This window comes from Lampetra fluviatilis, chromosome 3, assembly GCF_964198595.1.
Source record: "Lampetra fluviatilis chromosome 3, kcLamFluv1.1, whole genome shotgun sequence".
NCBI classification, from domain to species: domain Eukaryota; kingdom Metazoa; phylum Chordata; class Hyperoartia; order Petromyzontiformes; family Petromyzontidae; genus Lampetra; species Lampetra fluviatilis.
Window position 1 is genome coordinate 27,756,599 of NC_136277.1, and position 14,461 is coordinate 27,771,059.

Here is a 14,461-nt window from a genome sequence, read left to right on the forward strand (position 1 = left end):
AACAACGATGGGGTGGGGGGTGATGCCACCGCCACCATCTTGGGTAGGGATAGCCAAATTTGCTGGCCAAATTATTGAGAAACCCTTTCCTCTTCAGCAGGGAGCAAGTAAAGTTGTGTTAATGGAAACATTATTCGTAGATGTTGGGCGCACCTAATGATGTTCTCACAAGGGCTGACTCTTCAGGAAACGCCTCGAGATTCTAGAATCAATATGCTACTAGATAGGCTGAATGTCCCTAAACCATGCGTAACCCATATATGCGTGTTTGTTATACTCAAAACACGTACAGTACTCTGCCAATAACTGTATAACTCAAATGAAGGCCGTAGCCATGGAGTCAACATTGGGGGGGACCAAGTCAAGTCGAGTCAAAGATGAGGCAAGTCCAAGTCGAGTCTGAAGTCATCAAAATCATGACTCGAGTCTGACTCGAGTCCAAGTCGCATGACTCGAGTCCACACCTCTGAGGTGGGACAAAGTCATTGTTGTGCAAGTCACAAGTAAGTCTCAAGTCTTTGCTCTCGAGTCCCGAGTCAAGTCGAGTCAAAGATGAGGCAAGTCCAAGTCGAGTCTGAAGTCATCAAAATCATGACTCGAGTCTGACTCGAGTCCAAGTCGCATGACTCGAGTCCACACCTCTGGTGTATTGTACTACATTGCTCTGTTTTTTTTCTTTTCTTGTTTCATTGTATGTAATGGCAGAGATTTGGGATTAATAAAGTACAACCAGAACCACAATCATATAAAAAATAAATCTATTTTATAGCAATATATTGGAGGGGATATTTTGAGCATATTTATTATAATTACGGCCTTGACTCAAATCATCATTCGTTCTGGAGAATAGAACAAATAAAAAATGTATCTCCTTCATTTATCCTGTCTCTCATTAACTGCACCAGTGGCTTTCTGGGAGTGCGTAATTTCCAGCAGCATTGATTCAAGACAAGCAAAACGCCAGACCGGTTTCGACATACAGTGTCTCATCAGCAGTCAAGGCATGTTTGAATCAATGCTTCTTTTTTTAGTACGGCTGATGTAGAGGCAGAGCAACTACTACAATTTCACATTCAGGTGGTCAAGCTCAGATATCCACATCTGCAGTTAGCAGCGGAGTGTATCATCGCTGCGATGTCTCCTTCGTATTTGCCGATCAGGAATTGCGTCTTTATACATTAATCTAACACGTAGGCTTTCGCGACCAATATCATCCATAATATTGTTTTTTTTTTGGGTTATATCGCGTAAATATATAAATGTGTTGTTAAACCCGCCACCACCCAACACAGACATTAGTAAGGTTTGTCACGTAAAAAGAACGTGGCCAATTCGTTACGAGAGCAAATCCACAACATTGTAAATGTTGTGAATTGCTGTAATAGTAACGAATTGGCATGTTCTGTTTACGTGACAAACCTTACTAATTGGCTGTGGCGGGTTTAACAATCCTAGAAATCCTCCGCTCATGGTCTGAATCAATGCTCTTGAACTCGATATCTGGCACACACAAAAAGACAATGGGGGGGGGGGGGCTCATTCCAATCTCTTTTTATTTCCAATTCTCCCCGTGCCTTTTGTAAATTCTCTCTGACCGCTCTGAACAAAGGGGGACTTTAGGATTCCCCTACGTAAGATGGCGGCGCCGCACGTAACCTTTGACCCTAAAGGGGGAGAAGGGGGTGGGGGGGATGTAGAGAGGAGGGGGACATGACGTCACGTCAGGGACGTCGCTCGAACCCGCGGGTCGCCCTGGATAATGCCGGCGAATTTGTTTTTATTTTCACCCGACACAGGTTGTCACTCCTCCTGTAACTAAAAGTTAAAAAGCAAGATAATGTGTTTTTGAAGTGTTCTCGAGGAATTGAAAGAATATTCTGGCGAAAGAATTACGTTGATTTGGAGGACAAATTGAAACGTTTGAACTGTTTTTAATTAACCGTGTCAATCTTCCACATTCGTTACTTCCACTACTTTGGTGTCGCTATCTATCGTGCATGTATGTTGAAATCCTTCTGCACCGTACGTGGCCAACCGCGCTCACCGGAGGTACAGAACATTTCTGTTTCTTACAAATTTCAATTCAAAGTTTAATCAATAACACGGAAATCCCTTTTAGCCAGTTACCCAGCTAGCTTCATGGCAACCACGAGAAATACTGTCGTTAATGCTGGGGTGGACAGGAGCCCAGCCTGCGATCCAGCCAGGAAACTCGAGGCAGACATTATTTTTTAAATGGCATCATAAATACACGTTCAAATTACCCGCTTGCCAATCGGTTTACAATGTAATGTAGGATATTCGCTGCTGTATTTTTCATTGCAACGTTAACAATCTAAATTGGAAACATTTAATACGATGCTAACGTGGTGTGCTCCCATGGTGCCTCCCCCACCCACTGCCTTCAAAAGCGTGGTAAAAGTTTGGATAAACATTTTTGTTACCAAAATTGGACAAAAGTGCTATTTAACACGTAGTAGGCTTTCCCGACCAATATCATCCATAATGGAGTTCCTTTTGGGTTAGAGCGCGTAAATATATCAATGTGTCGTTAAACCCGCCACCACCCGACACAGCCAACTAGTAAGGGCTGTCACGTAAACAGAACGTGGCCAATTCGTCACTAGTACAGCACACCCGTGTATTGGAGAGCCAAGCCACAACATTTACAATCTGAATACGACGTTTCGCCAGAAATTACAACTAGCTTCATCAGGCGACAGCCAGATTTGTGGAGAAGTCCACCTGTTTCAAGTAATACATCCAGTGGTTGTGCTGCCGTTGTGATGGCCTGATTCACAATCTGAATTTGCACGTTCACATCCATGTCTGGGATCCAACTCAGCATATCATCTTTATTGATGGGGTCGATAAATCAAGTACCGCTCTGTGGAGAGTCAACTGTGGTCTTCCCTCGGTTTTCCCTATGGAACTGACAGGCCCACCCTAGAATCTCGAATTCCAAACAACTGGCTCGGCTGTAAATACAACCTTAATACTGTTCTCCTTAATTACTAATTTTATGATATTTATTTGTAGGTATATAAAAACATTTTATTAAAATAAATCGAAATAAAGTTGCTGGCAGCAGGCAGTGGCCTGAGCCACGCGGACACCCCAGCGGGAGGACACGTGGTAGGACCCCGAGAAAGCGGCAATCTCTTCACAATAATTGGCATCGTCTCGCTGTGCGCTCCCGACTTTATCATCCCTTGTTAGTTTTGCACCATCTTACTCACAACTCCCTTGACGTTCTCGCGAGTACTTTGTGATATAATTCGGTGTTAACTCTGTGCGTTGGCCTGAAAATGGTGAAGCGGCCGAACATTTTGATCACGGGTAAGTCCCACAGACGCGCGGCCTACGACAAATGTTTCGTGGCCGCGTGGCGAGTAATCTTCGGTCTACTTCTAACGCGATACCCATTTGCACTTCGTACAACCCGCACGTACTTGCTGATGTTAATCCGCTGCTGGGATGAAGGCCTCGAAACTTCGTGCAAATCCGTGGGAGTTTTGTAACCATCCATACTTCACCGCGCTGGTCAATGCGGGATTCCGAAGGCCTTTGCGTGCGCGGGACACCGTAAGAGTATTGTGCTGCGTATGATTGCAGTATTGGTACACTGACTCATTAAACTTGTTGTTTCTGCTCAACTTGAGCGTTGATCAAGGATCATCTTCGACGTGCTATCAAGCAAGTCTGCGAAAATTCCACATTAGTATGGCCGGGACCGGTCTCTAGAACTTCCTCCGTTTTACTCGCCACAAAGTAGTGAGTTGACTCGTGTCGCTTTATCGTCCTTCTGGTCAGAGCGCTCGATTTACAGCCACGAGGTTTGCCAACGCAAATCGTGATCGGGGTTGGGCTCGGCCCATCATGCTTTCGGGGTCGATAAATTATGTACGGTACAGGTAATAGAGGTCGTACTTTGTAGCGTCACAGACTGCATCTTCCATTGGAATGTGCAATGTGCATCACCAATTTAGTGTCGCCAACAGTCGACGCACACTGACTTTATCATTTTCGATAATCGGTTAAATATTAATTAATTGATGTTTGGGGAAGAGCGGTGGCACAGTGGTTAGCGCACTGCGCAATGAACCCGGCGATAAGAGTTCGATTCCCAGCCACGGCTATCATCAGTGGCGAGTGAACCTGCCCTATGTCCCTCTCCCACTTCACCAACATGCACTGACCAGCGTGGTGAAGTATGGTCAAACAACAACCCACAGCGGACAGTGCATGGGAGAGACCTTCATCCAGCAGTAGATTGATCAATGGCTGTTGAAACGTAAGAGAGTTCTGTGGAAGGTACGTTGTTGATAAATTCATATATTTTATGTTCCTAAAGTACCTTGTAAACAACAGATATCTTGGTAGTTTTTTATAAAGTTCAGTCTATAATAACTCATTTGTCATCTATGAGCTTGTGCAGGAAACTGCAGCTGCTGTTAGCGTGTACCTATTTATATTTGTGTGGAATCTACAGTGTGCACTACTTAACAATTGGAGCTATGCAGCTGAACTATGACTTTCGTGCATCTATTCTGTGTGTATCCGATGTTTAACCCCGCTTTGTATCTATACTATGGGAGTAGTAACTCTGCCCTGTGTGTGTGTAACTGCCCTTCGTGCATCTATGCTGTGTATCCGATGTTTAGCCCCGCTTTGTATCTATACTATGTGTGTGTGTGTCACTAGGTACCCCCGGCGTGGGAAAGAGCACCCTGGCGAAAGAGCTCGCCTCCATCACGGGGTTCACCTACCTGTGTGTGGGCGACCTCGCCAAGGAAGGTGAGTGGCGATGCGCTCGGTAGCGACTGAAAGTTGAACGGTGCGAGGTTGACGTGAACTGGTGATGATAAAAAAAACTAAACTCGATTATTTAATTTTGCTAGGTGAGTCCCTACTGAGCTATACGGCTCTTTTTTCAGAAGCAACCTGGCCACAAGTTTCAGTTTTCATTTATTTGGTATAGCCCTGTGAGGCATTCGGCTCTTGAATCGGGTGCAACCGCAACAAACAATAAACAAAAACTTGAATAAGAAAACATCTTAAAGTGATTATGCGCAAACAGAAAAATCCAGGAAATAACTGGCCATGAGTGAGAAATGATAGTTCTAGATTTGAAGCTTTCGTGACTGGAAGGATTCATACTCTTAGGTTTTTTCGGTAAAGTCACGTAGGTAAAAAATAAAATTAATAGAAGTAATAATTATTATTTTATTTCTATTATTACTTCTATAAATTTTATTTTTTACCTACGTGACTTTACCGAAAAAACCTAAGAGTATGAGAAATGATAGCTCAACGAAGTGGCTTATCGTGTGGATATTTATAGCAGCCCAATACTCCTAAACGGATTTGTGTAAATGTGAAGGGAAAAACCAGGGAACTTGGAGAAAAATCCACACGACCACGGGGAGAGAGAGAACATGCTTTCTTCAAATATACAGGCGTCTGAGTCGGGAGCAAACTCCTGACCTGTCTACTAGGCGAGCTAGTTAATATCTCACCAACAATAACTTGGAGCAGGTGGGTGCTGCAGCTTCATATTCAGTGACCTTTATCTATTCATTAAAAATCGTATTCAACTCTTAAAGAATGAATGTGAAATGCTACTATAGAAACAGAAATTCCACGTAATATTGTTGGGCAGTTGGATATTTTGACTCCTCAAATTCGATTGGCTGGTTAGTTTAACCCGTAAATTTTGCGCAGCTGCTTGTAATCCAAGCGTGGTTTTCTGCAGTAAATAAATGTTCAAGATGCTGCCCAATCCAGAACGCCATGCTTGCATCCAGAGGTGGGACAAAGTCATTGTTATGCAAGTCCAAGTCGAGTCGCAAGTCATCAAATTCATGACTCGAGTCTGACTCGAGTCCAAGTCACATGACTCGAGTCCACATCTCATAGGTGGGACAAAGTCATTGTTATGCAAGTCCAAGTCGAGTCGCAAGTCATCAAATTCATGACTCGAGTCTGACTCGAGTCCAAGTCACATGACTCGAGTCCACACCTCTGCTTGCATCTGCCTAGCGCAGGGGTCGGCAACCTACGGCTCCGGAGCCGCATGCGGCTCTTTACGGGCTGCTTCTTGACGATATGTACGTGAGTACAGTATGTACATAGATGCATTGCGGCTCTTGAAATACTGAATTTTGTACCGAATTGGAAGGAAATGGCTCTTCTTGTTGTTTTGGTTGCCGACCCCTGGCCTAGCGATTCAAATTGTAATAGTTTACAAAGGCTTTATAGCAAAAGGCATTGTTAGTTTGATAAAATCTCTCGTGTTGCCGAGGTGTAACGTTTTTACGCGATCTTTTTGTTAACGCGTACAGAGCAGCTGTACGATGGCTTTGATGCAGAACTCGACTGTCCCATATTGGACGAAGACCAGGTACTTATCTTTTGGCCACTGCGACACATTCACAAACCGCTTCACGAAATTATTAAAATAACAAGTATAACCCGTAAAAACAAAGTTTTTCACTATAAATCCTTTATATGCGTGGCGGCTAGAGTCCTCTCGTCCTCTGGCTTGAGATGGCTGCCACCTATGGGTCAGATGATTGCATTGCACCATTAAGCAATTGGCAATTAAATATAATATTTTTGTCCTAATAAGTGTAAAATTTTGGGGAAAAATTTTCACGAACATTAATTGTCACGCACAACGAGTCTGTGTGGAAAATGTCAGCTCGATTGGATCACGGGAAGTGGGTTAAAAAACGACCGAAAGATTTGCACGGTCGTAAGCAAGCAAGCGAACTTAATATAAAGGATTTAAAAACAGAAGTCCCCCTGCCGCTCATGTACAAGAACGCCTTCACAATAGCGGTCCCATCAGCTGACGCTCGAATGGGCCCCTCGCTGTTGCCAGGTGGTGGACGAGATGGAGGAAAAGATGGCCGACGGAGGAGTAATCGCGGACTATCATGGCTGTGACTTCTTTCCGGAACGATGGTTCCAAATCATCTTTGTGCTGAGGACAGACAACACGCTGCTCTTTAACCGACTTGAACACAGGTGTGTGTGTTGCTTCATTCCTTCGGTGACCTGTCTCAGCTCTCGTAGACCTTTCTCTCTCTGCCTGCCTACCACCCTGTGTTAATTACACAAATCTATCAAGACGGCAGGCCTAGCTAATGTTGCTCGTTTGCGCAAGTCTTGTGCATCAAAACATTGTTCAAATGCCATGGATAAAGTCGATGGCAGCAATGCATGAGTTAAGAAGATAGGTTATCTCCCTACAGCAAGTGGGTTTTCTCTTGGCTCTCTGCTTTCCTTCAACGTGTAAAATATTCCGTGATTAAAGGGGGCAAACATCCATCAAGGACATTGATGTTATTTTAAGAATCCTGGGATGTGTGGGAATTTTATTGAAGTGTAACAGTCTGAATTAATCTTATTGCCCAAGCCTTTTAATTGTATCCATGCTTCCTTGCCCAAATCACTGCTAAATCTGACTGTCGTAGCAGTAAAATAACACTGGTCAACAAAAAAAAAACATTTTTTTCTGGCCTGGACTTTTGCAGCTGTTTTAGACTAATTTCAGGGTGCTGATTCAAAATCTGATCTCAGATTTGCTCTATCACATCTCATTTTATGCTATCGGCATACCCCATTTTTATTGATTTTACCCGAAATTAACTGTCACTTATGATTGCAAGTTGTTGCGAGTCAGTGACTGCTTTAGTGTTAATATATGGTGCTGTATTTTTAGGATAGTGTGTTTATAATATCATTTTATGTAGATATCCACATTTATTTAATATTTTTCTTCTGCAGTTTGTATTGAAAATGCAATATTTGGAATCAGCACCCCAAAATTACCTTAAACCGTTGGAATACCTTATGCCAGAAAAAGTGTGTTGACCAGTGTAATCCTTTGAATTACGAGTAAACTGAATACCACCACATCTTGCAGACGCCGTAACATTTCGGTCGCCAGCAATTGCATATGTGTGTGCGCATGCTCGCAGGGGTTACAGCGGCCGCAAGCTGGAGGAGAACGTGCAATGCGAGATCTTTCAGACCATCTATGAGGAGGCCATGGAGTCGTACCGTGCCGAAATAGTTCACCAGCTGCCCAGCAACAACCCCGATGACCTGGAGCGCAACCTGCTGCAGATCCAGGCCTGGCTGCAGAAGTGGATGCTCGACAATAACTGAGGCGATTGTTGTCTGATGAGCGTTTTGCGATCTGATCAGTTACTCATTATTTACAGAAAGTGTTGAGAATCAGAACGTCAACTGATTGGGTGGCACGCAGGAGCCCCGCTGCAACGTTCGGAATCGATGACAACGCTTGGATCGTGCCTTTTCTCTTTGCGGTCATAAATTCACCGCCTTTCCTTTCACTGTGTAGGAATAAAGAAATCAGTCGGATGATTCATCGCCACCTATTTGAAGCCTGCACCACTTACATTGATTGGCAAGACGGAGGTTATTGCTGCCTGTGTTTAGTTTCTTTGCGCTTGGGTGCTTGCGAGTCTTTGCCATTGACATTGCGGGATATGCTGTGTGTGTGTGCAGCAGAGACCACACACTTGAGGTGTGCAGCATATGGTCTGGAATGCTTTGAAACGCACATTTCGAGGTAAGATTGACAAAGGCACTGGAATGATGGGCCTTGCATTAGGCATTTGTAAATAGTGCAGTTCATGAGTTTATTTTAGTTTTATCTTTGGGTTGTCGTGGCTTACGATTATCATTGACTTTGTTCTAATTTAATTATGTGGCATGTGCCTTGTTGAGTTGCGAGACCCTGCCGATAAAGTCCTAAAGATTGCTGCGTTTGAATGCAGCCATTCGTACAAGTTGTACATACATAAGACTTCGTCGGTGCGATTAATATTCAAGGCACAATCAGCTTTGAACGCTGAACAAACAGAAATAAGGCTTATACTTTTATGACCCCTGGCAGTCTTGTACGAGCAGACTTGAATTGCCACCACCATTTGTTAAAATTTGCCATTTCTTAAAACTTGTTTTATTTTTCAATCGTGATAAAGTCATTATGCTATTCATATAGCACAGGATAAATATGACGATTTGTACATGTATAGTTATATAGTGCTTTGTATTTCTACGTGAATCATTTGTGTTTACAATGCAATATACATGTACAGCCCATTATTAATTTACTGCTGGATGATGTTCTTTGCATTGGGATTTTGGCCATACTTCCCCATTCTGGTCTGTGGATTGAAGCTTGGAAGTACAGTACAACAATCTGTTACTGCACTATCCTCTTCAACCCATAACATGAAATTTGAACATGTATATTTTTATATGTACACTATATTTCAGAGGTACAGAAGGTAATATGCGGATGTAGACTGTGTATTACACGACGTGAATTATATTGAGACTTTCACATCTTGTACGATAAGGGACATTCAGATCCTGGCAGTCCCGCCAACCCACCTGGGTGGCACTGGTGACAGAATCCTCGTCAAATCTGATAGAATATTCCAGAAGTATCTTCCATTACAACATCGGTCATGCATGACAAGTTCTTAAGGTTGAGGATAACTTACTAGAAATCAGGATTTTTGTTTCCCGCTTCTGGTCACGGTTTTGGAAAGAATGTGCATGGTCACTCGTTGAATACAGTACATGGATACGTGTGCTTAACTGACATGTGTATGGATTGTAATATGTATAAAGGATGTGTCACATTAAAGCTTCCTGAACTGGATTTTTGATGACTGGTGCTCTGTAAATGTGATGTCACAACTATTTTCCTGCTTCGTTATTGGGTAACATTCAATACATGTACGCAATGTTTCACTAAAATTCTTATTAACCTTCCATCACCTGATAGGATGGTCACATCAATAAAGAAATATGTTGGCTATGAAAACCTACATTGTAACTTCAGGTTTATGTGACCACAACTGCGATGTGAAAAGCATTTTGTGACAAGATAACGGTTTTCTGCTGGGATAGGTGGAACAAATAGTCCAACTCGGCCAATGTCGTTCATGTAACCATAGAAGACGTGCAGAATGATATACATATATAAGCATATGTACTGCATAATCTACATATATTATGCTACTGACATGTAAACAAAATACAGTAGTTGGATCCAGGATTGGAAGAATGTGTGTGTGCAGGCATTCACTCAAGTGCTTTGTGTGCGAGGCTCGTGTGCGCAGTCTGCCACGTGACCCTGAAAGCAGGTCTAACCCCATGCGAAAGTTCGTTGGTGGCATTGTGTCTTCGTTCTGGCCAATTTCATGTCCACGCGGGATGAGCGTGGCGAGTGGATGGGGCAGCAGCCAATGGGAAGGGGAGGTGGGGAGAACTTCCGCTGCACTGAATGCGAAACACGTGGGAGTGGCTTTTTTGCGTCGGCTGAGCGACGTCGACATGAATTTTAAGTCGACAAGTGTGCGCATGCAAAGCCACGGGGTGTGATGTGGCTCGGTAACGTCCTGCGTCGGCGGAATTGTGATTGCTGTCGCTTTCGTGGGGCGTTTTCACAATGGAACTCGCATCGGCTTCATAGGGGTCTGGCTCAACTTGCCTACCTGCCCAACATGTAACGATATGGGGGGGGGGGGGGGAGTGACTTGGTTACTCATGCCACAGATTGCTGCATGGATGCTAACACTCATGCTGCGAGCAGCGCATTTACAGTTATATGCAACTTTCTGCACCGTTTAACAGCTGCACTTTATAGGGCGTAAACTGCTGTGTCCTGCATCATTTAAATGAAGTCGTTCCGGGCTTGACCACTTCTCGCACGGTATAACTTATTTATGCGAGTTTTTGTGCAATTACAGAGTATCCTTGCCTTTGCATGATATCGTACAATGCGGTGCCTTGACACTGCACATTTAGTCTCATTTGTAAGTGCAAAAAGGGAGATTCTGTTTAATTATCTATTTTCAGGTCGATATTTACATCTCGGTTTACATTCTAAAGTGACAATTTTACACGTGGAATTATATTTTTAGTTGTAAACTAAATTCCCATTTCTAGTGATTTGCTCATCACAAAGCTGCCTGGTTAAGGGGCAGTTTACGAGTAATTGGAAGTTACTGCTGGTATCAAGACCCCAATTCCAGCTTTTAATATTACCCAACTAAAACTGTCCCTGTGAATAATACATTCTTTGCCCAAAGACATAATTGATCTTAATATAATTGATCAGCTCACGCCTTTGCAGTAAAGCCAATTAGACAATATTTGCATGTGCATGCATTTGTCAACAGCTACATTTAAAAAATATTTTGTTCTCAAAATAAATGTTGTTTTCCCAGTTGTTAGTACGGGTGGGCAACGTGTTTTGAGTCACCAAACAGATGCACACACACGCACGTTTAATTTCTCGACGGTGATCTCGGAAATCTCGCAGGGCTCCCGACAGATGGAGAACGGTGCTGGGGTACACAGCATCGCGGCTCGCTTCATCGCAGCTGAGAGATCTCTTGGCTTCTGCCACGCGCTCGTAATGAGGCCATTTGAGTCCGATTAAATGTTCGCGTTTGCAAATTAATGGAGGCACCCCCCGGGCAACTCTGCCTGCACCTTCCTCACCCAGACGGGTTGCTTTGTGTCGGTTTCCCTCGCCCGCTGACCGACACATCCAAAATGTCATGGCCCTACTACTGCTACTACATCATTGCCGATGACCTTTGGGGGGGGTGCTGTGGAGGTGGCTGTGTGGCGTTGCTGGTGATAGACCATCAAACCACACAATTTCGTATTATGTGTCGTCTTATACATGCAGCTGTATCTCAAGTGGCTAAACAAAACGTTGGGTCAGGTTCATCGCAAGTAAAAAGGTGGCTTCCGTATATCTACTGTCCTGTATACACCTGTATAATTTTCGTTTTACAAGAGATGAGGCAGTCATATGCAGAGCGGAAGAGGAATGCCTTGAGCCCGAACGCTTCCAGGCTGGCTTGAACAAGGACAAGGGATTCAATAGCACGGATGACTGGGAGAAGAGAGTTTGTGCTGGGGCACAAGAGAGAGGGAGGATCAAGCTATGTCAGTCACAGAGATGATGTTGCTGTACATGGTGGGTTTAACAAGGAAGGACAGGGTGAGAAATGAAGAAGTGAGAGGAAGACTCAAGGTGGTAGAAATCACAGAGGTGAGAGAAACGGCTCTGGTGTGGTTCGGTCATGTGGAGAGGCAGCAGGAAAATGATGTGGGTCAGACGATGCAAGTGGAAGGCAGAAGAAGAGGTGGGGCGATGTGGTGCGATCGGAGACGGTGGCCCGAGGAGCGATAAGAGAGATGGCGCAGGGCAGGGCAGTGTGGAGAAGGTTGGCAAGGACAACGGACCCAACATGAGTGGGACAAACGCGTGTAAGAAGAAGAAGAAGATTGGGAGATGAGGGTTTCAGACGAGTGTATTGAGCCTGGTAGTAGTCGACTGAGCAGCCTCCCCCACTTAGCGATTGGCTGACAGGGTGCTTTGACAGAAAACCTTGGTTGTCGAAGCGGATGGTCCGTGGCATCGGGGAGACTGAATTTCGAGGGCGCAGCAAAGTTCCAATATTCACTTGGCATTCCAATAGGGCAATTGGAACCTTGTGTGTGCGTGTGTGTGCTGGCAATACCCACTTGGCATTCAAACATTGTGCAAGCTAAAGGCAAATAATCTTGCAGAAGAAGCGAGCGCGCGTATACGCGTGCGCGCCGCTTCGATCCCCACCGATAGTTTAATCGTGGCGGGGGGCAATAATCATCTTAACGATCAAGCCGCTTGACCTGCTCGATAATTAAAGGCACGCGCAGATCATTAAAGCGGGATGAATGTGAACGGTGCAGGGCGCTCAATCGCGATGTTGTCTGCTCTTTGCGGGGAACGTGCGCGGAGTACGAACGCCGAGAGTATTCAGGAGGAGCCGAGAATCGATCGTTCAGGTGCATTCACGGACAGACAGGGCCCGATTAACGGTGGCGAGATGTTAACTGCATCGTTTGGCATGCAGGAGATCGTGGGTTCGATTTCCGACCCTGACGCCTGCTGGATATTTGGAGTTTGCGCGTCTCTCGCCCCGTGGTCGCGTTGATTTTACTCCGGCTCCTCCGGGTTTTCCCCTCCACATTTATAATCAACATCACGCGTTTGGAGCATTCGGTTGCTGTACATTTACACGTGGAAAGCCACTTCGTTAAAATTAAAGATAGTTTATAGTTTCATAAAATAAATGATACAATTTTATGCTTCACGTTTATTTTGTGTGTAACCAGGTGAGAACTCCAAAGAGACCCCGGATAGTCTAATTTGCATGAGTCACCGTGGTCACATAATAATATTTTGTTTTTACAATGGTGCAAATGCAATCGCGTCGCTCGACTATACATGCTGTAGGTCATCGGGTATTTAATGCCATAACGTGCCTGTATAGAGGCTGTATTACCTTAATCCCTCACAAGGATATGAATATACAAAGAAGGTCCCCAAAATACTAAAACAGTTCAGGGCCCCCCATCAAATTTAATCCGGCCCCGTGAACTTCTCTACTGAAAAAGACACAGTTTGGTCTCGATTAATCCCCGTGTACACGTGCATCCGTTCTGTTACCCAACTGCTACGTGAAGGCTCACCCCGCTGCATGCGCCGTCGTGAAGCCGATTTGACCATACTTCACCACGCTAGCCAGTTCTTGCCAGTCGGTATAAAAGGCGTGGGAGCGTAGGCGCCGGGGCATTGTGCAAGTGGAACCGTAAGCCATTGCTCCACTGCCATCTGCTGACGACGTGTCCTCTGCGATCGGAACGTGGAATGTCCACTAGTCTCGCCTTCACCCCTCAACCAGAGCCGCAGACGAGCGGCCTGGGTTCTCTTGGTGAGCCACCAACCCCCAAAGGGCCGAATCCCGCGGGCGCCGCTTGGCCGCTACGGCCCGCGGCACAAATCGAATTGGGTCGTAAATCTCGGCGTGACCCGAGGCATCTCACGGGTCCATACCAGACACAACCTACCACACCGGCCCGCCCACCCCTGTTTCCCCCACACCCAGGGATTCATTTCTCAAACGTAGAATAATTTGCTGGGCTATACCCAAACCCACACCCCCATCCCCAATGGAGGGCTTATTTTCCGGAGCCCAGCCCCGGACAGCTTCGGCTGAATTTGAGCCCTGCCCCAAACCAGCCCAGGCACCGACCCGCACCATCCCTGAGCTGAGCTGAGTTGTTGTTGCTGTTTTGGAGGTGAAGAATCTGTACACCACCACCACCGCAAGTCCACGCGGTGGTCATGGGTGGAGTTTGCAGGGGAGGGGGCACGGAGGGGGGGGGGGGGGGACCCCGCCCAAACTGGACACCTCCATTAATTTATTTTAGTAGTTTACAATTACGATTTAATTAATTGTATGCACCCGCGATTCCTAATGTGAGCGACAAAGCGAACCACTGCCCTCCCCCCCCCAAATATAGAAGTCAAACTCCGCCTATGGCGATGATTGATCAGGGATAG

At 45.2% G+C, this 14,461-nt stretch overlaps 1 protein-coding gene across 1 annotated transcript; it reads left to right on the forward strand.

The window, feature by feature from the left end:
• The first annotated feature begins 3,150 nt into the window (after nucleotides 1-3,150).
• AK6 (adenylate kinase 6) lies at nucleotides 3,151-9,709 on the forward strand. Its single transcript, XM_078885986.1, has 5 exons — nucleotides 3,151-3,339; nucleotides 4,705-4,797; nucleotides 6,345-6,403; nucleotides 6,887-7,032; nucleotides 7,989-9,709. The coding sequence occupies exons 1-5, from the start codon at nucleotides 3,309-3,311 to the stop codon at nucleotides 8,176-8,178; spliced, it is 519 nt and encodes a 172-aa protein (XP_078742112.1). The 5' UTR covers nucleotides 3,151-3,308; the 3' UTR covers nucleotides 8,179-9,709.
• The last annotated feature ends 4,752 nt before the right edge of the window (nucleotides 9,710-14,461 follow it).